The sequence below is a fragment of the Antedon mediterranea genome, chromosome 11 (assembly GCF_964355755.1).
Source record: "Antedon mediterranea chromosome 11, ecAntMedi1.1, whole genome shotgun sequence".
NCBI lineage: Eukaryota > Metazoa > Echinodermata > Crinoidea > Comatulida > Antedonidae > Antedon > Antedon mediterranea.
Window position 1 is genome coordinate 1,543,037 of NC_092680.1, and position 25,352 is coordinate 1,568,388.

The 25,352-nt window shown below is 32.3% G+C and overlaps 2 protein-coding genes and 1 pseudogene across 9 annotated transcripts in view; all 3 read right to left on the reverse strand.

The window, feature by feature from the left end:
• LOC140062288 (protein unc-13 homolog B-like) overlaps positions 1 to 10,458 on the reverse strand; it is a 130,015-nt gene extending 119,557 nt beyond the window's left edge. For all 8 annotated transcript variants that reach the window (XM_072108438.1, XM_072108436.1, XM_072108435.1 and 5 more), the window contains exon 1: positions 10,268 to 10,458. In XM_072108438.1, the coding sequence (XP_071964539.1) occupies positions 10,268 to 10,289 (22 nt within the window). In that variant the 5' untranslated portion in view covers positions 10,290 to 10,458. The remainder of the gene's footprint in view (positions 1 to 10,267) is intronic.
• Positions 10,459 to 12,419: 1,961 nt separating this feature from the next.
• Positions 12,420 to 15,243, reverse strand: LOC140062931 (alpha-2,8-sialyltransferase 8B-like; annotated as a pseudogene).
• Positions 15,244 to 19,451: 4,208 nt separating this feature from the next.
• Positions 19,452 to 25,342, reverse strand: LOC140063166 (small ribosomal subunit protein mS29-like). The gene is made up of 12 exons (XM_072109637.1): positions 25,303 to 25,342; positions 24,637 to 24,706; positions 24,433 to 24,516; positions 23,440 to 23,541; positions 22,827 to 23,028; positions 22,302 to 22,435; positions 21,841 to 21,921; positions 21,491 to 21,652; positions 21,284 to 21,343; positions 20,801 to 20,893; positions 20,509 to 20,623; positions 19,452 to 20,240 (listed from the first exon to the last, which is right to left on the reverse strand). Exons 2-12 carry the CDS (start codon positions 24,661 to 24,663, stop codon positions 20,155 to 20,157), a joined length of 1,146 nt encoding a protein of 381 aa, XP_071965738.1. The 5' UTR covers positions 24,664 to 24,706; positions 25,303 to 25,342; the 3' UTR covers positions 19,452 to 20,154.
• Positions 25,343 to 25,352: the final 10 nt, after the last annotated feature.

Genomic DNA, 25,352 nt, shown 5'->3' on the forward strand with positions numbered 1-25,352 from the left:
ATGCTACATGCTACATGTCTAATGCTACACCATCATATCCTCATCATGCTACATGCTACATGTCTATAAATGCTACACCATCATATCCTCATCATGCTACATGCTACATGTCTAATGCTATATCATCATATCCTCATCATGCTACATGCTACATGCTACATGCTACATGTCTAATGCTACACCATCATATCCTCATCATGCTACATGCTACACGCTACATGTCTAATGCTATATCATCATATCCTCATCATGCTACATGCTACATGCTACATGTCTAATGCTACACCATCATATCCTCATCATGCTACATGCTACATGTCTAATGCTACACCATCATATCCTCATCATGCTACATGTCTAATGCTACACCATCATATCCTCATTTTTAGAATACATGACTAGAATAATTAGAATTTTACAGATTTAGTTTTTGTCAGAATTGTAGCTGATCAATAAATTGTAATTACAGAATACACACAATAACATTATTTTTACAAACCTTTTAAATATGAACCATTGTTAAACAGAACGGCCTAGTTTATAAAAATATATCAAGAAATTAAAATAAATCTATACTGAGCTGAATATACCTGTTTGATTATTTAAAGCGATATACAATAAATAGCAACTACTGTGGAGTATCTTTGCGTCAGGGTGTTGAGTAATTGGTCAGATGTTTTGCCCTACTCTGACGTAATTTGTACTAAGTATATTGAGGCTACTTGCTAAAAAATAGTGATCCGGAGGTCGTGGGTTCGAGTCCCACTTAAGAATTAAGTATTCTCAATGTACTTGGTATATAGTACAATATATCAGAGTAGGGCATACATCTGACCAAAAATGTTTATACAATATCATACACGGACACAACCTTTTTTTGACAATTTTCAATACTTTGGTAAAACCAATAAAAAAGATTTAACTGGCGGACAAAATTGTTTAATTGTCTACACATGATATTCTGCGAACAAGTTTAATACAAAACACTTCCCTCCGGCATTTGACGTGGGAACATAAAAATCCTAAATTATATTATAAATATTGCGCTGTACATATTGAAAAATTAATTGGAAAGTTTGCTTTAAAATAAAGTTGCCAAAAAAAACCTTTCGAAGACAAAAAGGAATTTTTTTTTTAACCTTTTAATTAAATTTCAAACAATGTTTTGTAATTTCAAAGAAGAAAATTGATTTAAAAATACTTTTGTCGAAATACAAATATTGATAGGCCCTTGCACTGTGCATGCCCTGTGTCGATAGAGGGCCTAATCTGAAACCAATACAATAAACATAAAATATTCAGTCATTAGATGTGGTATAAAATATCATTAATGATCCATCATCATCATATTAAAGTTTATCACGATAAAAAGAAATCGTTCAAGTAGAAAGCATATCATGATTTATGCTAATGAGGTGTTTTGTGTGCATGATGCTGGGCCAATAGGTAGTGTGTGCAATGACTTGAAATTACTTAATCAAATGCTGATTTGTGTTTGGTTCTATTTTATGAATTAATTTAGCTGTTAAACTAGAGTAAGTCATGTTTCTCCAACTTATGATCCACGATATCACATTGAGGTAATTAAGCTGATCACGTTATGTTATCATTTTAGGTTCACTTGAAATGACTAGTTTGGTCATGATCAGTCAAAAGCATGATAAATGGTAAATAGCTAGGTTCACATGTGATGACTAGTTTGGTCATGATAAGTAATCATGATAAACACTAAACAGCTAGGTTCACATGATGACTAGTTTGATCATGATCAGTAATCATGATAAACAATAATAGCTAGGCCTAGGTTCACATGAAATGACTTGATCATGATCAGTTTGTATGTAAACCTGCAGGAAGTAAAATCATGTGATCTTTTTATCTCATTAATTATTGCTAACATGATCTTGGAGATCATGAATAACTTAGTTTAACATGATGAATTTATAAATAGAATCAACCAATCAGCATTCATTATTTAGTATTTCCAAGTCACTGCATGCAACCTCATTAGTTTAAATCATCATGATTTATCTTTATCGTGTTAAACATATCAGGGATAGGTAATCATTTCTCCAGGGTGTATATAAATAAAAACATTCAATTACGCCTTGATTATTGACAACGATTACTCAAATATTTCTGTCCCACCGACAACTTAACAAAATATCTATACTATATACACAATTAACAAGTTCATTTTTATCAAATCTTAGCCTACATGTTCCAGACATCGACTCAAATATTTCTGTCCTGATAATTTTCAACAAAATATCTGTACGACACATGATCAAGAAAACAAAAATAAGTGCATTATTATCCAATCTTAGTCTACATGTTCCAGACATCGATTCAAATATTTGCGTTCTGATAATGTTAATCCTTATGTTAATGCTACACATGATCAACAACAAAATAAATGCATTTTTATCCAATCTTAGCCTACATGTTCCAGACATCGACTCAAATATTTCTGTCTGATTGGTAATTCTAAACATGTGACAATTTAACAATATGTGCACCACACGCTATCTCTCAGAGTAAACATCAGACTAATTAAATCTTAGAACTAAGTCCCGAACTAAGTGCATTATTGGTAGTTGCTAGGGAATAAGCACAGGATACAGAGATAAGCATGAAGAAATCAAACATTAGAAAATATTAAAATAACAGGAATCATAATAAATAAAGGGATTTTGTATGAACTGTTAGTAGGGTTTGATAGAAAATGTGTAATTTGACACATTTTGTAATATGGTTTACGAGTAATTTTTATACTTACAGGTAGTAATTTTAGTACACTGGTCAAGGCGCTATAAAAATGCTGTATATTGTTTGCTGGTCTATCTAAATATTAAAGATTGCTACTTTTTCTGGCTGTTTTACTTTTATCGTTTGGTTTAGATTTTTGCTTATTTTATTTTGTATCTCCATTGAGATCAAGCCACATGTTTAGAATTACCAATCAGAGTGAGTGAGTGGCCGAGCGGTTAAGACAATGGAACCGTAATCACGTAGCCATAACATCGGCAGGGGTTCGAGGCTCACTCACTCCATGGTTCTGGTGGTAGAACGAGTCTTCTCGGATAAGGACTATAAACCGTAGGTCCAGTGTACACAACTTGCTCGTGTGCACTTTAAAGAACCTAGTACATCTTTCGAGACGAGTAGGGGGTTACCCCGGTGTAGTAGTACATCACAGCCACTGATCACCAACTGGGCCCTCTGGGAGATCAGTCTTTGACTGAAGAGGTCACCCAGTATAAAGATAAAACAAACAAACAAACACTGATACCCACAGCATTGTAATTTTTCCAGTGCTTATTTTATTTGTATCTCCATTGAGATCCATCCACTGATACCCACAGCATTGTCATTATTTTTAGTAATTTGCCTTTGGATTTAAATATTAAAGATTGCTATACATGAAGGCCCCATGAAGGTCTGTCAATATTCAGACAACAGACTGGAGCAAATACATTATAAATATCTGGACTCTCATTGAGCTTGTAAATGTACATCTTTCTTGTCATTTTTTTTTCCACCTAGATTTTGGTTTTGAATAATAATAGAAAATGGTAAAATGTTCGCGCACAGACAAAGCTTGTGTTATAAAGCTGTTTTTATTGATCTGAACAAGTAAAGTCTGCAAAGTTCAGGCAGATCTAAAAGACTGAAAGTGTTATTAAGACAGAACAATTTGAACGTTTGCTACACATGCTGTTTGCCTAGAAAAGGTTTAACTGATATCATCAGCACACTACGGTCAATTTTAAAGGGTTATAGGACTACACGTGTCACAAACAAATGACCAGAAATAAAGTATGTTGAATGATTTGATTCTTTTTCATGGTTTTAAATTTATATAGCGCAAAATACAAATAGTCTCTATGCGCTGTTTAGCACAAGTGTAAAATGAAAAAGTTGATGTAAAATAAACCAGGAAAAACCTAATACACCGAATAAATTGACCAAGGCAACAGAAAAAACGGTCAGAAAACAGAATCACCACACTGTTTCACTTACTTGGCAAGACAAGCTAGCTTGTTAAATCCAGGTTTTTGATTTGGATCTATTAGTACTTAAAATAGCTGTGTAAGTGTTATGTTATGTAGGCCTATGCTAAAAAAAAAACAATAATTATATTAGTGGTAAACATGTACATACAGTTGTTAAATCCAGGTGTTTTATTTGGACGAGCTACAGTATAGTACTTAAAATAGTATGGGCCTATGATAATAGACAATATTATATTGGTGGTCAACAGAACATCCACTTGCTGTGTTCCTAAAACAACATCATGTAAATAATCTGCACTTAAGACCTTGAAATTAACTAATTAGCAATCAAATAGAACATGCAATGGTAATCAATAACATTAAGTAAATTACAAGCAATGTGGCTTTTTGTATTGTAATCTCTACTACAACTCATTTCTAGTCTAATACGTATATTTTGTCATCATAATGTAGAATAATAATGGTTATATGAATAAATGAATTAATATTACTAGTTACAGTATGAATAGAAAATGGTTCAGGTTGATTAATGAATATTAAATTAATATGTAATGAAATCAATAAATGAAATGAAAAATGAAGTATTAGAGTTTTTATTGCCTATTATTGAATTATTTATTTTATTATTCATATTCATTTCAGAAAAATGTCAAAAATTAAACATTACGCAAATACAAAATTTAATGAATCATGAATTCATTAAACGTTACAAAAAAATAAATACAAAAACAAGTTTATCCCTGTTTTAGGATGTTTTGAAATATTTAATAATATTCTAAAATAAATGTACATGATACAGAGAATATTTTAAATAAAAAAGTGAAATGTACAATGTAGAACAGTTAACTTTACAGTTTAAATTATGTACACAAACACTACATTGATCATATTTTACTTCATCTGCTAATAAACGGAATGTTGTTAATATTAATATTCCAACATATATCAATACTTGTACACTATAAATCATTTCTTTTTGAATAATATTCAAGATTATTTGATTTTTTAAAAATATTTCATTCAATTAAGTTTAACAATTTGGTGAATGGTGATTGTAAAACTGACAAAAACTGTTTCTAATTTTAATTTGCACCAGTTTACAGGATTGTAATATAAATTGTTCTGCTTCGAGTACAATGTAAAAATGGTCTCTGAAAAAAGTGCTATATAAACCAATATATAACACATAAATATATTCCTGTCATTTGATTGGATGATTGCGGGTCACATGACATGCAATACTATGTACTATTAACAGATTGTTTAATAGTACACTCATAAATATCCATTATTATTTGTATTATTTAATAATGTTATGAAGATATATCAAATTGACATATTAAAAACAGACACTGTAAACAGTTTTTCCTTAAAAATTTTTTTTTAAAAGTGCAGTTTTTATATAGATTTTTGTTTACAAAATGTGATCATCACTGTAAATGGGGTTTTTAGGCCAAAAGATATCTAATGTGAAAGTTGACTTCACATCCCATCTGAAGGACGAGACAATGAGAATGAAGCATCTTGCCTAAAGGATACAAGCAATATAGACACAGACAACGTTGATGGACGACCTAGTGATGATATGTAATACAGTGCTCTTCTTATTCATTCATTCATCTTTTATTTCGGAAAAAAAATTATTCTCCAAATACAAATCAGTGTCTACATTATTATAAATACAAAGGAAAAACGTGGTTAATACAATAGCTTCATCCATCTACCATGTAGGAAGAGCACAATCATAAATACATTTCGTGACCGTATTGTCTGTCCTCCCCAACATGCCATACACCACCTTTTATAAATTACCCCAACTAACAACACATCTTTGAATTATCAGCTATGTGTTATATTTCTACATTGTTTACTTCCACATTGTAATATTAAATGATGCCAGCCAGCAGCGAGTAATGGCCCACGGAGAGTTTTATGACTCGCATTCATGACTAGCGCAACAAACGTGTCAAACATAAAAATGAAGAAATTCACAGTCAACTGTATTATGTGCCCAAGAACCTTTGATTGCATCGATGATTGCGGTCGATTCGACAACAATACGCAAAGTAATCTATTTCAAGATGATGATTATGAATATTCAAACATGAATTTCATACAATAAATAGATAGCAAATATAGTATACACATATTTAATGTTTATGAGTGATTGGTGAGAATATAGAATATATGTAAATTTTCGTTTTATTGAATAAAAACCCTTGAATTATATATCATGAGTTGAAAAATTGAATGCTCTATTTAACGAGACTCCACTAGTCAAAAATCAGAGAAGGGAAAATTCTGGATTTTCTAGAATGTCTCTAGATAAACTGTGTATTTGAATGGCATGCATAAACTATGCAGTATAGTACTTGTGTTTTCTGAACCAAGGGAGATTTTACTTTTTTTAGTAAAGTTTAATCTTAAAAAATAAGTATCTTTAAAATCTTTCTTTTATTTAAATTGCAACAAACAAATTAGCTTTTTCTCGTGTAAGGGTTGTTAAGCACATTAAGCCCACCCGTTTGTTCACCAAAGACCACAACTGTACTATGACATCATAATATAATATTAAACATCACAAACTGTTACAAACTTCTATGTTAAATCATTGGTGAATGTTGAATATTCGATAATTCTCAAGACACTTTAGGAAATTACATTAAAGATTGAATAATCTTTAAATTAATTAAGACATTTTTTTATAATCACTTACCATAGAAATCATTGATGTAGAGAACCCATCCATCCTATGATTGTATAATAGGATATATATTGAGATAATTGCCATGAGCAGAAGGGTATGATGACATCAGAGGAAAGGGTAATTGGGAATATGACATACATTGAGTACTATTAGTTGGAAGTATAGCTAAAATCACTGACATAAAATGTTTGTAATGATATTACACAAACAAGGCAGTTTTGTAACACTTAGCTCTGTCTACACCATCAAACTAGTTGATGTGTGTGATGTGCCCAAATATGGTAGTGATATTCCCAAATATGGTATTGATGACATCATCATTTCCATATATGGGCACATCACTTTTCGTTTTCTGTATAAACTGGAGTAATAATAATAATACAGTACAGTCTGCCATTAACTACAGTACACACAGATACCAAATGTTTTCTTGAAGGCATGGCATTAACAGCATGTTAATATTCAAATATTGAAATTAGTCTCATCTAAATTCTGTTTTTAAGTGTTTAGTGCAATGACCTTGGACTGTAATAAACTATGATTGAAGTTCAATTCATTATATTACCTGGAATATCTAAGGAAAACTAGGTGGAATGGAATACATTAGAAGGTAGTGTATCCTGTAGACATCAAATTCTTACTTCTGGGGAGTTTGCAGTATTATGGGCCTGGGGCGCATTCAATTATTATCAGAAAAGCCAAAATACATAAAACCAATACTTTAACAAAAATATATATTATTTATTTCCATATTTTATGAGGGTGGCCTATCTAGTCCCAGAGAAGGAACTGATCATCAAGTTCCCTTGATAAAACCATAGAGAAATTAGTGAATGTCTTTATGATAAAATATAACAACAATTAAATAAAAACATATAAAATATTAATAGAATCATTAAAAAATGGAAGATGGATAAAAAGAGAAAAAATTCTAGAAAAAGTATACTTCATTTTGAAGACCACTATCGCAACCTCTCTGGACACTGTGGGTTGGTTCTAATCAAGGCCGTAGCGAGAGATTAAAACCAGATGAGGCAAAGATGCTTTAACTATAATTATTAATATAAATATTACAATCTGTGCAGGGAAATTGGGGTGGCCCTGCAAATGAGTGTTCTGTAACTAGTAGTATCAGTATGTTTGAATCGTATCAGTATACTGTTTTGTAGTTATTAATTAATGGTGATCATAATTTTCATTGATGGTGACTGTTGTTTCAGCAAACATCTGTGTTTATTTCTTTTTCCTTTCAAGGTCAAATTATCTTCTCCAATTTCAATTTCATTGTGTTTCGGTCATTAAACTTTCATAACTTTTTTTTACACATTCAAAATCTATCAATTTATTATGATGGTATCCTTTGAGTGTTTTTTAACTATGATGATGTCACTTAATTAAGGATTTTAATGTAGAATGGTAAAAATAGTTTGAAAAAAAGAGTGCCCAAATATGGTAGTGATATGCTTAAATATGGTAGTGATATGACATCATCCATATATGGGGACATCACATTATTTTGTCACATAAAGTTTGATAGTGTTGGTAGAGCTTTATAGAAGACTAATATAACATTGCTAACAGTAGAAAGAGTTGTTGAGAACAAGTTGTAGTGCATTTTGTTTGAGAGTTGATGAGATGCTATAAAAAAAGAACCTTGTACTGAGCGATATTAGTTTTTAATGACAATAAAAAAAGTTTAATGACTATCAACATTAATTGTCAGGAGGCAGTTGTTAGCGACTTTTGGTAATGAATGAAAAGAAAGTTCCTTGATCAACACACTGTGACAAACAATATTAGATTTTTATGGCAATAAAGAGTTTAATAAAGCACCTGTCATATACACTATAGTATCTTTCAAGCTTAGTTGAAGACATAAATTCTATTAAAGAAACAATGGGGAAAAAACCTATACAACTACAATATGAAGTTTTAAAAAAGATATGGTCAGATTCGGTATCATCACTGGTATTGTAATCACTCCGAGGAAATGACGATACTGTTAAATAAAAAAATAAAATGGTACCTGCATTGTATTTAAATATTTGCGATGGCGTACAGTTAAACCGTTTCACGACTATCAGATTATTTTAATTTTTAACCAATATAGTACCAATAAAGAAGCCATCCTATTCAAATATTATCAGTCGCATCGTTATCTACTCCCCCACAATTGACAAACATGTTCTGTGTTTGTTTTACAAAGATCTGTAACGATCCAATCAATTGGACTGTATTTAACATTAACCTTTCTATAAGGCTTACAATCTCTCAACAAATATGAAGAATAGTATCCATCATTTACAAAATAAACAACTACAAATTTTACTTTTCTCACAGGTCAACGAGTTCCTATAATATAATCATAATCATGCCGGTATGGTCCTCTATGTTAAAGGGTCATGCGCATAAACAGGTCCTCTATGTTAAAGGGTCATGCGCGTAAACAGGTCCTCTATGTTAAAGGGTCATGCGCGTAACAGGTGACCTAGTAAAGATACCATGAGTTTTCATCATGCTAGAATAAATGTCAGACTTAGTCTAAAAAAAGTAGACTTGAATTTCACCTAGTAGGTTTTCAAGTATTGTTCTGCGCAGCGTGCAAAGACTTTTTTTCACAACAACGATCATATGCTAGCTGTAAGTGTGGCGTTGTCTAGTTTTCTGGCAGAATCCGTTAATAAAAAATTTTCGACAACCCAGTTACGGTTCTTCCAATTTTTTGATATAAATCCACACGCGGGCCGCTAAGATAATTAAAATCGACTTATATTTCATATTTTTAATGTTTAAAGACAAACAAATTATTGCAATAACCAAATATAGTATTTAAATTTACATAAAATGCAGTTTGTGACCTTAAACTAGATCCAAAAAACCTCGGGAATGTGGCTTTAATAATAAATATTATTAAAAATGTATGGGCATTTCCTTGTATCCAAAAAAGATAGTAATATTTTTATGAATCTTTATGATTTTCAAGTTGTATTGTACTACCTATACCAATAATATATTGGATTATCAAATAATTACCTTTGACCTCCAATAAAAATGATAAATAAAAATTATTATTTATTAGGTGAACATTCAATAAAAACATGAATAAAATACTTATATTGAATCTTGACTCTTAATAATTTATAAATATTACTATAATAGTAAATACTTGTAGTAAAACTATGATAAAAACATTACTAATAATATTGATTCCATAATTTTAGCAAAACCAAGACATATTGTGAAATTATGTTTTATTTATTTACAATAATAACAATAGATATTTAGCAGACACAGCAATATTAATGTTAGAGGTGCGCCAATTATAATAAACACTACGTACGACAGATGGTAGTAGGCTTAAAAACATATTGTTAGGCTAATATATATTACGATATAGATATTACACGGATACACATGATAGTACAATGATAATTAGCAGCCACAACAGAATATGAATGGGCGACCGCCGCATCACATCTTTCATCTGTCAATATGATGAAGGGATGCTGCCTAGCTGCCACACATAATATTAGTATGCACTTACCACGAACACTTAAAAGAGCCATAATGCGAACACGGTTTCACCGAAATTTTTCAACAAAACATCGTGTTAGACAAAAACATACATCACGTAAATACAGCTACATGGAACAGACAAAATATAAGCGTTAGTTAGTCCAGATTGAGATGCTTTTTAACAGGTTGACATACCGTTTTGTCGCACCTCCTCGCCATATTTCGCTCAAAAGATTGGCAGGTGGTGTAATTAAAAAACTACTGTCTTATGACGTAACATTTCTTTAATGTTGGTGGCGCTATATCTTTACATTTAATTGCTTTACCATCTTCCGACAAAACGCAGGTGTTTTGAAAATTGAGGGCGCTAAACATAAAATTTACGAAAAACATGTTGCGCAAGCATTACAAAAATGTGCACTAAGGCCCTGCCACAGCCTTGGGGTCGTTCCCACCACATCACTACGCGGTGTTCTTAAAATCGAGGGCGCCAAACATAAAATTTACGAGATCGAATACAGGTTGGAAAAAAAATGTAATAAAAAAAAAAGATGTTAAATGTGCTGTCCCTGCCTCAGCACTAAGGCCCTGCACAGCCTTTTGGGGTCGTTTCCAGCACATCACCAGATGCATTGATGTTGTCGCCTCATGATCTGTGAACCCCAAACACAGGTGCTCGCATAGCATTAACTCTATTCCACCGGCCAGCGTGGGAATCGAACCCACGACATACGTGTTGTGAACACGACGCTCAGGCGACTGAGCCAACTGGTCATTTTGGTTTTAGAAAGGTTAATATGATACTTATGACGTAAAATTAAAAAAGTTCATAGTAAATCGAAACACAGACAGAAATTCTTTTCAATATCTGCAGTAAATGATTGGAATAGTTTGCCATATCATATAGTAAATGCATCCTCTATAAATAATTTTAAATTGAAACACACTGGAAAACCCACAACCTAAAGTTTGAGCCATAATAACCAAGATGTTCAAAGAGGGACTCACAAACCTTAACAGGTTTATAGTCTAAAGGTCAAGGTAAATCAAGGTAAATGATGAATTGCGTAATACACGTATAAATAGACTATTATCAGCTGTTCAGTCATGTACGTTGCGGCGTAACGGGTAATGGTCACGTTTGAGTGCTTTCTGCTCTAGATTGGGTGGGTTCGAACCTCTACGGATATTTGTTTTTTTGAATGAAAATAATGAATATTTTTTTTCTTTTATTTTGACATCCTGATCAGAAACTGCGATTTTAAAAAGCCCTTTTAAAAATATTTCCATGATATTTATTTTATTTTTTTATATTTATTTGTTTACGTGATATCTTTTTAAACTTACTACTACCTGGATGAATGTCTATATAAATTAGGCTTCCATTAAAACTAAAATTGCATTTTCTTGAGAACCACTTTTCCAAAAAACTTCATTTTTCTACAAGAGGCAAGAGTTATAAATTGTGATTTGTAATTTCAAAACATAATTTAATTTTAATAATGTACAGGTTTTTTGATACGAGCAGTTTTAAAAAACCGTTTATTGTTGGCGTTGCTGTTCTATTGTTATTCAAATTAAACTATTGTTTGTTGAAAGGCTAGTTACATAACCATTACACCAAGTTCGCATACACATGGTTGTAGTTAAATAGCCTAACAGCATTAAGACATACAAATTTATTTTTTTTTTCCGATGAAATCTTTTGTAGGAGAATTTTACAGTAGGCGGAGGTAAAATGAAAAATAAATATACATAGCGATTACTACCGTCAAATGCATTATCAACTGCCATGTTGAATACATAATCACTATTTACACCATGGACCTATAAATTATTATTATATAAATTATAAATTCTAATTTATATATCCATGTTTACACTAATCGCTATCAATATTATTATTCTCAAAAAAGATAAAACAAATAAAAAAGGCAAGGAAAGATTTTTGCTGTCATGAATTTCATGAATTGCATGCCTCGATGATTCGCAACACTCTACCATGGACCTTTTTTCCTTGTATTGCTAGAAGGTACGTTCACCCCAGTCAGTCCTGCAAGATACTACTAGTATAAATAAATAAATAAATAAATAATTGTATTTTCATCAAGATAATTAGATTTATTTAAAAAAAATGTTGAATATATACGTTTCTGACGCATAGGTCTACCTACATATTTGCATAAATTTGTTAACACGGTTTACCTGTATCTCTTTTATAATCTTATTAAGGTTAAAAATGTTCTCGTTTAAATATTATACAAACTTCCCTTCGTTCTATTTGCAAACTCGAGACCATTGAAACACTGCAGAAAAGAAAAAAAAATAGTCAACTTACAGATTGCATGCAAACATAAATTCAGTTTGCTAACGTAGACTAGACTTAACTTACTAGTGTTTATTCACAAGGCAAAGAACATTTAAACAATATTGAATCTCTTTTGAGTTCAATGCTATTCCCTGTTAAATTAACGTTAAACGTTCCATATTTATGGAATTAAATTTCAAATTTACGTCATATCAAATGTGCGATTAAATCATCCTTGCGTTGCGTCATAGTTAAAAGAACCAAGCCTAAATGAACATGTCACATGTCAGAAAGTTAGGATGACGCGCAAGGCGACGTAACCAATCTAATAATACCAGACGCATTTAGCTGTTTTAAAACCGTAAATTCCGCTGGCATGCGGTGACCGTTTTGAAAAGATGCGCTTCCGTAATAATGGTACTTGACGGGTTTCCCGATGGCTGTTTGATTGAAAGGGTAAAATCCATACAGTGACACCTTGCTACACATATTCCCAGCAAGAGAAAACAAGTAAAGGCCAGATGACGGTGATGATGTAATGTTCCATCTCCTAAAAAAACAAACGAAGAACAACTGAAAACAAAACGTGTTAACTGCTCACATTTCCCCTGGTATTAACGAAAAAATAGGCTAGGTTCAATTGGCTATTCATTTCGTTGCTCATGATTTTGAAATTGTATCTGAGGCAAAAAGCTACCGTACAAAGAGTCGGTTACATGAAGAAAATAGGTAGGCTACGAAATTCTTTATTCACCCAAGATCAGCATTAATAAAATTATCATATGTTAGATATATGTTTAGTTATACATTTTAATTTAAAAATAGTTTGTGAAAAAAAAACCCGTTCTTTTTTCTTCTTTAAATATTATAGTCTATTTTAATTGAAATTACCTTTTAACCGCTCTGCTTAGTAAGCTACTTGGTCGAGCTAACACAATGTTGGGCTTAAACTTCTGCAGAGCATTGACAGTACCCATCTTAGGATATCTACCGCTTGCTTTTGTCACCCATATAATAGTAGAATTATTTAAATTGTTCAGATAACGAGACGTCGTTCGGTAACAACTATCATTTTTATTTTGTGAGCACCTGCCGTAAATTCTTCCCGCGTCACTGTTTATTGTTATTAAGGTCGTTTTTCTTCCAACATCTTTCTCGAAACCTTCCAGAGTGGCGCCATATTTGAACGAAACACGTGATCGTGCGCATCAATTTCCAAGCCGCAATTACTCCCGTGTAGGATTCCGGAGTTTCCGAGGACAGCGCACGTGTCCGCGGGTTTTATCCACGGTTCCCCATTGGCCTGAGCTGTTTGGGTATATGTTTGATTTTGTATCAGCTCGTTAGGATAGACACGGAGTAATCTATATGGTGAGAAACTCTTTAAACGATTTCTGTTTAAGAAAATAAAGAAAGAGTGAGACAAGAACAAGGAGCAACTTAGTGCCAGAAAATGTGGTAAGTTGGTCTGTCTGAATGCAGTCACATTGTTATTCAATATATCTAAAGAAGCAATTTTAAGTTTTATTAATCATTAGACGACCCTACCTTGTTACATTTGCAGCTGATTGGTTAATGTGTTTTTTTAAGGTTAGTCGAATATCGATTCTTGCCGTGGGCTCCGTCATCTTTACATTTACTAAACTATGAACAATGATATTATTTATTACTCCATATTATTTGTCCATTATCATAATTTAATAATAGAAATGTTGTTGTGTAACAGTGATTACAAATCATAACAAATGGCGTTAATAATGTCATTATTATAATGTACACTATGAGCCGCATATTATACAGATAACAATCTGAAAGACATGGACATACATTTTATGACAACAAAAGCAACTTTTCTGTACCGTTAATGTATATTTAAAAGTATACGGTAAGAATATAATAAACGTAAAAATCCCACACAACAATGGGTAGAGTCGGAATCGTATGACTATATTACCAGTGGTAAAAATAAATTTCGGTAGTCGCAAAGCGTATAAAAAATGAAATACTTTAGGGGCTGGGGGCCAAGAGGGCCGCCAAGGGATCTAGGGGCCTTCGCTCCTTGAGTAATTATTTATAGGTCGTTTTAATTGTTTTTTTTGAGCACATACAAATTCCGCCTCGAAGAGTACAATAATTTTGAGCTACGCACTTTTTAGGCACTGGTCCTGATTCTATCCTCCTTAGGTATTTGTATCTGTATTTTCTGAAATTACATTCGATACAACATCATGCATGTCATAGAAGTCTTACTTTCTATTTCAACAATTTAATGATTTTTCTGTTGAAAAGTCCCCCCCCCCCCACTCAAAAATGTGTGGGTGGTGGTCATGTCCCCTCCCCGCCTCGACACCCCCTCTAAGAACTGCAAACACTCAAATAGACCCGTCTCCTCTCCGTTTTAGTAATCTAGGACTCACCCGCCAACCCTTTCATGTAAATCATAATCTAACATTCCTGCATTTTACATTTTTAAAATTTTTGATAACTTCATTTCGATAACATTATATACAATACTGTACTTACTTTTGAGTGAAGTCATTACCTGTATCCAGTTTTGTAATTAGATACATCATATTATGCGGTAAAAACAAGTAAATCAACGTGTAAATAAATACAAGCGGTACTAGAAACACACATACACACTTCGTACTGGACGCCATCATTACGTATCTGTTTGTTGGTGGCGTTTAAGTGTACAAGTACATTTGAAAACCAACTGCTTAAATCTATATAATATTTTAGATCAAACGTTATAATTAACATTGGCTCTGCTTACCATTGTTGTCAAAACCGCTTGTTGTCATGGCCACAAACGAAACCAATCAAAACGTCAAGCCTGTGTTCGTGAAGGATGATGATATTAGAAAAAAGGGTGAGGAATATTTAAAAGAAGAGGTTATATTATATTTTGCACTGAAAGATGTAATTAACTGTGATCATTTTATCGGAGCTCAAAAAATAAAAAATCTAAGGCGAATTTATGTTAATGTGCTCTTGTATTCAATTCCATGTTTGTGGAAAGAAATCATCTTTAATTCAATAGAAAACAATCAAATTAACCTGCAAGTCAAAGAAACCGTATTTCATAAAAAAATACAAGGCATCTTTTCATTATACCCTTTTTGTCAGCAAGGTTGCTAAAATCCCCAATATACAAGCAAAGTGGGAAGTTGAGTTAGGTAAAAATGAAATAGACTGGGACAAAACATGGTACTGTAAAGTTCACAATGTGAAACATTTACCAAAAGTCGCCAAATTTAATTTTAAATTATTACATCGTATCTTAGCTTGTAGAAAAAACTGAAAGAAGTGGAATCTTAATAAAAGTGATTGTTGCGAAAAGTGTTGTATAGAAATAGAAAGTGAAAACCATATGTTGTACACCTGTAATAGCATTCAATCAGATTTGAGGAAGTTCCGTAAACTGATCGTTAAATGCATTCCATGAAACATTACGGCCAGGTTTCCCCCGGAATGGTCAGACATAGTTATAGGAACTCAGAACACGCTTGTTAATGAACTCATCTCTTTATTTACATTTAGTGAAGTATTTACAAATTTTGCATTATTTATAAAACAAGCAAACGGTTTATCACTTGGAATTTATTTAAGATAGAACTAAAAAATTTAATTTCAAATGAATACTTATGTAATCTAAACAAAGCAGAAAGAAAATGGAACGACGTTAAAGAAAAACTCTTTGAATCAATTATCTAAAAAGAAAAATAATCAATACAATTTAATTTAATTAAGAAATACACAAGAATAAACATAAACGTACGGTATACAGTATATTTTCTTGATTTAGATCAATTGTTAGTTTACCATCATTATTATATTATTGTTTTCGGGATGACCGAGACGCAACTGGTGCTAGAACTATTAAAATAAACCTGGCTAGACGAGGGCGTATCCCCATACTTCGGTTTGGGTTTAGCTTTGCAATATTTATTAGTTTGTTATTTTATCATATAAATAATAAAAGCAATATTATGTTCAAAATGTAAAACTATACAATGTTATCAAAGTATTCAAACAAAACATAATCTTTAATGCAATATACCATTTTAGTTCAGTTTGCAGAATTCCAGTGTGCCGAATTCCAATTTGCCGAGTTCAGTTGGCCGATTACAGCGTGCTGCTAACGCGAACGCAACAGATTCAGATTCCTTTTAGTATCCAATTTAATGGAAATTAGAGTGCTCATATCTTGGCTTGCCTTAAATAAATATAAAGGAAAAAGAACTAAATTGTTATAATTTCGTATTCCAGCTGGGTAGAACGGAGTAGGCCTACTTGTAACGGTTGTCCGTCTGTGCATTCACCGTCCTCATCCTACCACTTCTAACGATAACGGAGCCGATAATGTCGAGAGGGTTATTGATTGGTGTCTTCCAATATGGCATGGAACATATCGGCAAGTGCTCGCTGTTGAAAGAGTCAAGCGTTTGTTTAGAGACAAACCAATTTCATAAGCCCCACGCGATTGAATCAGAAATCGATTGATTGATAAACTCACTTGCGTTGCGCCTCCTCGTTGTGGTTACGTGCAAGTGGTGAGAACCACACACACACACTAAATAAATGTTATTACACAGTGCGATAGACAGTGTTACAATTACGACAGCTCAATTTATCATAACAAGTATTTCAAGCGAACCAGGAAATAGTGAAATTAAAATTTTTCTCTTGCTCTCTGTCCAGTGCAGCAAAGTTCGACAACAGTTATCACAATTATTGCGATCTAACATAGGCCTACGTGCATCCTGTCATACATGAAACTCTTACAGCCGACTAACCTATTTCGATTGAAGATATTTATAACATTTGTGTTTTATTTATAATAGTGTTCACCTTTGTCCTGTGTTTATGTTGTCTGTAATGTCACTGCACTGACAGGTGACCGGCAAACGAGCTTTGCTCTTACGGTTCCCATCCAAAAATGATGTTTTTCTCTTATGTTCAGAAATTGAAATGGTAAATCAATTGAAACTGAAACATTAAAAAAAAACATTCGATGTCTTTTACGCAAATTTCCGTTGTGATTTTGTTTACATATAAGTTCCTCACTCTAGCAAAATAATAATACTAATACTTACGATATATGATAATGCATAATGATTGTATTTCACCTGAAGAGTGTGTTCAACTTGCCAATAAAAATTTGTATTGGCAAGTTCGTAGTGACTAAATAATATGAAGTCATCTTAGTTTTTTTATCGTTTTATTCAATGTTTGCTGCGGGTTTAGAACCAATCTTTAATGTAGGCCTACAACATTAATTGTAAAACAAATTTGATAAAAATAATTTAAACAATATATTTTTTCTCATCTAAACTTTTGCATAACTAATTAAATTATTCAACCGAATCATTTTCAAAATGTGGTCTAAAAACATGCTGAAGTCAAATCAAATACAGTATACGGTAAGAATAACAAACGTAAAAATGATGTGACTACCTACTAGCACAAAAATAATTCTGGTAGTCAGCAAGTATCTGCTAACCCTCGACCTATCTCCTTATAATCAAATATGTGATGAAATTTCAAAAACTGAAATTCGTTTATCTTAGCTAACCCCCAACCATGGAGAAACGTTCGCAATATATTTTCATCATGTTGCCTACACGTGCTACACTCATATCCCTTTTCAGCAGAATTAAACTACTCCGTTTCGGTTCTTATGTACGGGGGCGGCGTATGGGACAATTAGCAATGTCCCAAACGGTGCCCCGTACTTATGAGCTCCAATTATGGCGTTTAAATGAATTAATTTCGATAACATTATACACTACTATACTTATTTTTGAGTGAATTTATTACCTTTATCCAGTCTTGCAATTAAATACATCATATTATGCGGTAAAAACAAGTAAATCAACGTGTAAATAAATACAAGAGGTGTGCCTACAAGAAACACACATTTTGTACTGACCGCCATTATTAAGTATCTGCTCAGTTTGCCAATTCAAGGTTGTCGAATCCCAATTTGCCGAATCTCAATCTCTTGACGTAATAATGAATTACGTAATATGAAGCGCGTGTAAAATTGTTCGCTGTTCAATCATGATTTGTGGCGTAACGGGTAATTGTTTTTCGTTTATTTTGAAAAGAGATATTTAGAGGATTAAGTTAATTTAGGAAATACAAATAGTCTTTCCGATTTTAATTCATTCATTTTTTTGAATTTCGGAATACCATGATGACATAATATCCATAGCAAAACAGAAGCTTAATCTAAGAAACCGTTGTACAGATAACAAAAAAGAATTGAGATTGCACAAAATAACAGACAGAATAGGCTAGGGATATAAAGTCAATGCAACAAGGCATTCCACTGTATGTGCATTCTTGACACATTAAGAACGTGGCGATTAATGGCCATGATCAAAGAATTGTTTAATGAAACGGAACTAGTATTATTCTAGCTATAAACAAGATGAGCAGTTAGTTTTTTTGTTTGCTTGCTGTTTGTACAGTCGACTCCGCTTAAGTCAAAAAATCGCAAAAGTCGAATTTTTTATGAAAGTCTCAATTCATTCCTATACATTACTGTGTAATTATTATTTGTAAGTCAAATTTTTCGAAATTCGTCTAAGTCGACGTCTTTTTGGGGTCCGAATACACACATTTTTTGTGTGATTTATATCGTATAAGTCGAAGTTACAAATCACGTGGCAACAACACCACTGTATTTCAAAATATTGTTCTGTTGAATTACCGTCATCATTTACCGCATGAATTGCATGCCTCGCTGGCTTGCACCTTGGCAACGACCGGGACTGAGCTAAGACAATGTTGAAAAATAGAGCTGTACTGCAGCTAGGTCCTCATAAATTACTGATGAATCTCTGTCAACGAAGCTGCAGCAACTTGTGTATAAGAATGTTTTGAAGTCATTTATTTGATCAAATCACATTTCAATACAATAATGATAAAACAAAATTTATATTACAGTCACTGGTTTAATCTTGAAGATATCTCAGTTTAATCTAAAAAAACTGAATTTAAGATTCCTTTTACAACATAATCATTAAACACAGCAGGTCATAGTTCAAGGCGTACCAAACCCCAGTTCCAAACAGGACAGACTAACAAACCTTCAAGAGGTTAGTGTTATGTTTCCTGTGTTTACCAATTCTGGCTCTATAACATAATTACAGAAGGAAACAGATTCGCTGTAGAGCACCAGGATCCAGATTGTGTTTACCAATTCTGGCTCTACAACATAATTACAGAGAGAAACAGATTCGCTGTAGTGCACCAGGATCCAGATTGTGTTCACCAATTCTGGCTCTATAACGTAATTACAGAGGGAAACAGATTCGCTGTAGAGCACCAGGATCCAGATTGTGTTTACCAATTCTGGCTTTATAACATAATTACAGAGGGAAACAGATTCGCTGTAGAGCACCAGGATCCAGATTGTGTTCACCAATTCTGGCTCTATAACATAATTACAGAGGGAAACAGATTCGCTGTAGAGCACCAGGATCCAGATTGTGTTTACCAATTCTGGCTCTATAACATAATTACAGAGGGAAACAGATTCGCTGTAGAGCACCAGGATCCAGATTGTGTTCACCAATTCTGGCTCTATAACGTAATTACAGAGGGAAACAGATTCGCTGTAGAGCACCAGGATTCAGAGATGTTAAAAATTTTAATTCTTGTTTTCCACTTTCGGTATGAACTAAAAAAAGAGAAGATATTACAATAATAAGAGTATACATATTTGTTCAATTATATTAAACAATGTGTTTTTGAAAACAATATTGATACAATAATAATAAATTGGCCACTACAATTCAAAGTACAATGATAGCAATAATAATTCTACTTTGTTTAGAACTAAATTGAATGTGATAACACTTCACTTTTATCTTTAAATAAACAACCTTGATGTTATTGCCCTGCAGGGTTATACCTGGTCATATACAGTAATAATACGGTATGCTTACATTTTTCATTTTGAATCCACTTTTTATCTAATAAATACTGCATCATACATTCAAATTCCTTTTCAGAATAATTGTCTACTTTGATAGGAATAAATGGATCCATCATTTCAAAGCCCTGTAACATAAAAATGTACTATTGTAAAACAATCAGTAATAGTTATAGTGTGTGCTTATTTTTTATTCTTAATTTCTTATTGTTGTACCACTACCTTTTTTCCCTTTGCAAAACATTTCAAGAAGGTAGGCGAAGGAACCGCAGAGTCAAATCTCAAAATGTTGTTATTCTACTTACTTCTTGTTTTAACAAGTATAGGGGCTTATAATCGGCCTTCAACTCCCTGTAACTATTATGCTGGTCAACTGTTGTAATAATAGCACCATTTTTCTGAAGAAAATTATAAATATAATATTACATGAAGGAAATTTGCAGACTCCAATATGTTTCAGGAAGAAGATAAAAAGGTCTCTTTTATTATCAGGTTCTAGGCACATTATACATGAGTACATGACTTGTCAACATTAAGATTAATATCATTTTATGACTATTAATCGACGTGGCATCCATTATATCTGTCTAAAGAAAGAAGGGTAGACCTTATTTGAAATGGAGGGATGAGCTTGTCAAACGGACCGGTACCACAGCATGGCCAAGATTTACAAAAGATAGGAACAACTGGCACCAATTGGTGTCAGTTGTTCCTATTCCAGACGATATGGGCTGAAGAAATAATTTGTATAATTAAATATTCAAAAACATTTATGCAATTTATTTTACCCAATTTGCTTTCAAAAACTTTCTGAAGTGCATTAACATCGTAAGTTCTCGAACAGGAATCTGAAAAAAAAAACCACAATTATTTGCATTAATGTTTTTTTTTCTTTTATTTATATATATTTAAAAAATTTGTGACATTATCATGTTTTATTTTTTATTAGTTTTATTTAATCGACTGGTAATGGATTTTTCAACAAATTTTCATACCATGTATCCTCCTGTTTTTCGGATATTTGTCATCTCTGCAAAAAGTCCATTTACCGCTTTTACTGCATATAACATTTTGCAATTATTTGACAAGCTATTTAGTTTCAACTCTTTTAAAACAACACCAATGACATCAGTTGAATTCTTTGGTCGATTTATTCCCTAAAATATACCAAAAAAAACCCAAAAAATGTAGAATATTAAAATTAATTCATTATAATTTTAGTTAATACATTTTAACTAAAATAAAAGTTCTATTTTACCACACAATTTATTTATTCATTTTCAGTTACATTTTGACACCGGGAAAACCGCTACTACCTAACTAGAAACAATGTTAATCTATTTACCTGTTCTACAACACTAATAAGAGGTTGACCAGACTCGGTTAGTTCACGCTTGCTCCATACATATTTTTGATGTGTTTTTAACTGTAAAAGATGCATGATATGATAACTAGAAATCAGTTAATTTAATTAGTAAAAACCTTTAATGACCAATATAAGAATATGAAAATGTTGAATGTAGGGGTGAGGAAAAGGACCGTTGTACTTGGACAATGGTCAAACTCTGTCATTGTTTTAATCTATTCTCGGTTTTTGTTTTTCATTAAATGAAAATTGATTACAGTTCTGATGATGAGAATAGATTTCACATAATTTTAAGATGGTCTGCATTTTTATTATAATGCCTTACTGTATGATATTGAATCTCACTTGTAAATTTGGTGGTATTATACATAAAACATATATATAAACAAATAAATACAAAAAGCCATATAAAATGAATACAAGATCAGGACAAGACTTACATTAGATAACATAGATTCATTTCTATATTTAAAATGTTTAAGCCATTCACTTGAAAATGCTGGTTGATCATACATTCCTTCATGTGATACACTATCAAGGAAATCCCATTTGTTGTTTACATTCCAGTTATTAGCTACCAACAAAATATGAATAAAGAAATATAAGAACAAACTTAAGCTCTGTCTACACTATCAAAACTATGTGACAACAACATTTGATGTGCCCATATATGGACATGATAATACTGTATTACTAACATATTTGGGCATATCACTACCACATTTGGGCATATCACTACCATATTTGGGCACATCACACTAGTTTGATAGTGCAGACAGAACTTTACATAGTATTAATAAATAAATTATAATGAATTATAATATAGTGTAATATTATTCACATAAAATAGTTTTTCTTGATATTTTTTTACCACAAGGTGTCTTTTCTTTATTACTTAATAAAGAAATAAATTGATGTTTATATTGTATGAAAATTATCAATTATTTATTATGACATATACCTACCATTAGGAATGTGTACAATCAGCCATCCTTGATTTAAACAATAATGCATAATATGCATCAAAGACAATGTTTTGCCACTTCCCCTGCTGCCATATAATACATATCGTACTGGGGCTTGGTTATAATCACTCTTCTTCAAATAATCTATCACTTCTAATGCTGGCCTTCTAATCATAATCTTGCCTTCTCCAAGAACTTCACTCTGATTTAAAAAAAAATTCATATGCAATAAAAAACAAGAAATGCCAATTACAGGATGAATTGATTAAATTTATCATTCTTATAACAAAATTTAATTGACGCTTAGGGAGAGGAGGAAATAAAGAGTTGTTTGTAACAATGTTGACACTATGTGTCAGGATTGAACCCTGGACTTTGGGATTGGAAGGCAAGCATGTTAACCACCAAGCTACAACTCCACTACAAGATAAGATTAGAGTGCTAAATAACACTGGTTAAAATAGATTTGGTAAAACATACCACTGAAAGTCTTTTGTGAACAATATTATTTAATAAATATTTCATTTCTAAACTTTCCAGCAATAATACCACATGGTATATTTAAGTTTAACAATATATTAAATAACAATTAATATAAATAAAATGTAATTACCAAGGAGAACCATTTGTTGGAATAGCCCACATGGAATATTTTACTGATGTCCTCCTGTGGTATGTGATACAGCTGACTTTGATGTTGTAATCCTTGTTTTGCCTGCAATCAAACAAAATAGCAGTAATAAAAAAGGTAAAGAAAGGCGTGTGGCGCAGTGTGTTGGACGTTCGACTACTAATCGTGAGATCAAGGTTCGAATCCAACTCTCGCCGCATTGCTTGTATCCTTAGGCAAGATACTTTACTCACGTTTGCCTCTCTCCACCCAGGTGTATAATTGGGAACCCGGTTAGATAAAGACACAACTTTGCGCTAATTACTAGCTGCATTATGGGAGTATGTTTTTCCATAGATGTTTGATCAGGAATGACTGGGTAATAATGTTCAGCGCTTAGAGGTTTCACAACATTAGGCGCTATATAAATCCAGGATATTATTATTATTTTACTGTACAAGGCGGGTATAATTACACACATGTTTGAAATGGTATTGGTTAATCCTAGTTAGGGTATAGAGGAAAAGTTTCAACTACAATAATAAATAATTTAACTGTCTTGGATTCTAGTTCTTCTATGCTGTTATTGAAATGGCAATTCCAGGTAGGCATAAAAAACCCCAAAACATTTTAAATACAGTATAATTTATAAACCAATTAATTTAAAATACAAATTAGATTTGTGCTGAATGTGTGACAAATTTGTGATCAATTACTACTTTACATATCACTTCTTTTATATAATTTTATATTTTTTTCTTTTTCTGTCTCAAAATGTCATTTTTTTGTAATTGTAATGCAGTTGTCTATGTTTTATGCTTGGGACTACAAAGACAAGCAACTTTGGCTTCTGTGTATCTTTCTCATAAACTATGTAAACTGTTGAATAAATGTTGTTATTATAATCATATATTTCTTATAAAGGTTATACTGTAATAACTTTGAATAATGCAATACCTATAAACCATAATTAAATTATTAAAATAATAAACATACTGGGTCATTTTCAGAACTTTGAAATGACATCCACCGGATTGATTGGCAGGTTACGCCCACATTCCAGTATCTGGAATTTATAGCCTGTAAAAAATAATCATAAAAACAGTACAGATAAGGGAAAAAAATAATATTTCAAATATGTTAAAATTACATTCATTACGAAGATGACATAAAAATGTATATGTATATTATTAATATTACCGTTGCAATTTTTAAGATAGCCCTCATGGTATGTTTCTTTCTTGTACTGCACAATGGTGGCGACTACTGTCTGGAAAAAATATTTACATAATATATTAATGCACATTCTTTAATTTTCTCACTGGCATCTGAGCGAGTGTTAATGTACCACGATACTGTCGATGTACAGTATTAATAATAAGAGACCACAGAGTAGTCTGGTTGTGGACTGTGGTTGGAACTACTATAGTATAACCTAATAATTCATTGACTAGCTAGTAGGCCTATCTTATGTTATGTTATCTATAGAAATAACAGATTGATTTCATGCACATCAATCATTCCAACAAAAAAATTATACTTGCAAGGTACAATTCCACGCACCTTCCTACTGAAAGTTTCCTAAACTAGCCTTTGAGTTTTAGGCAGGTCGTTTCGCCCCAAGCAACATCAACAATGTCCACTTGACGTTAGGCGTGGCAGTGCGTGGTGGATGCTTGCTTTTACTTTTAATTAAGGTAGGCCTAGCTGGGCCAGAGAATAGTCCAGTAAGCTTAATATACTTTCTTAATTGAACAACTAACTAATATGAGTTTACGGATCTCCTGAGTACGAGAAAGTACTATTTATAATATAGTGCGTAAAATGAAAAATCTAGGCCTAGTTTAGGCCACCTAGTATACCCACCATCCAGCACGGCATATAGGCCTACACACAGTACATGTGCTACAACAAGT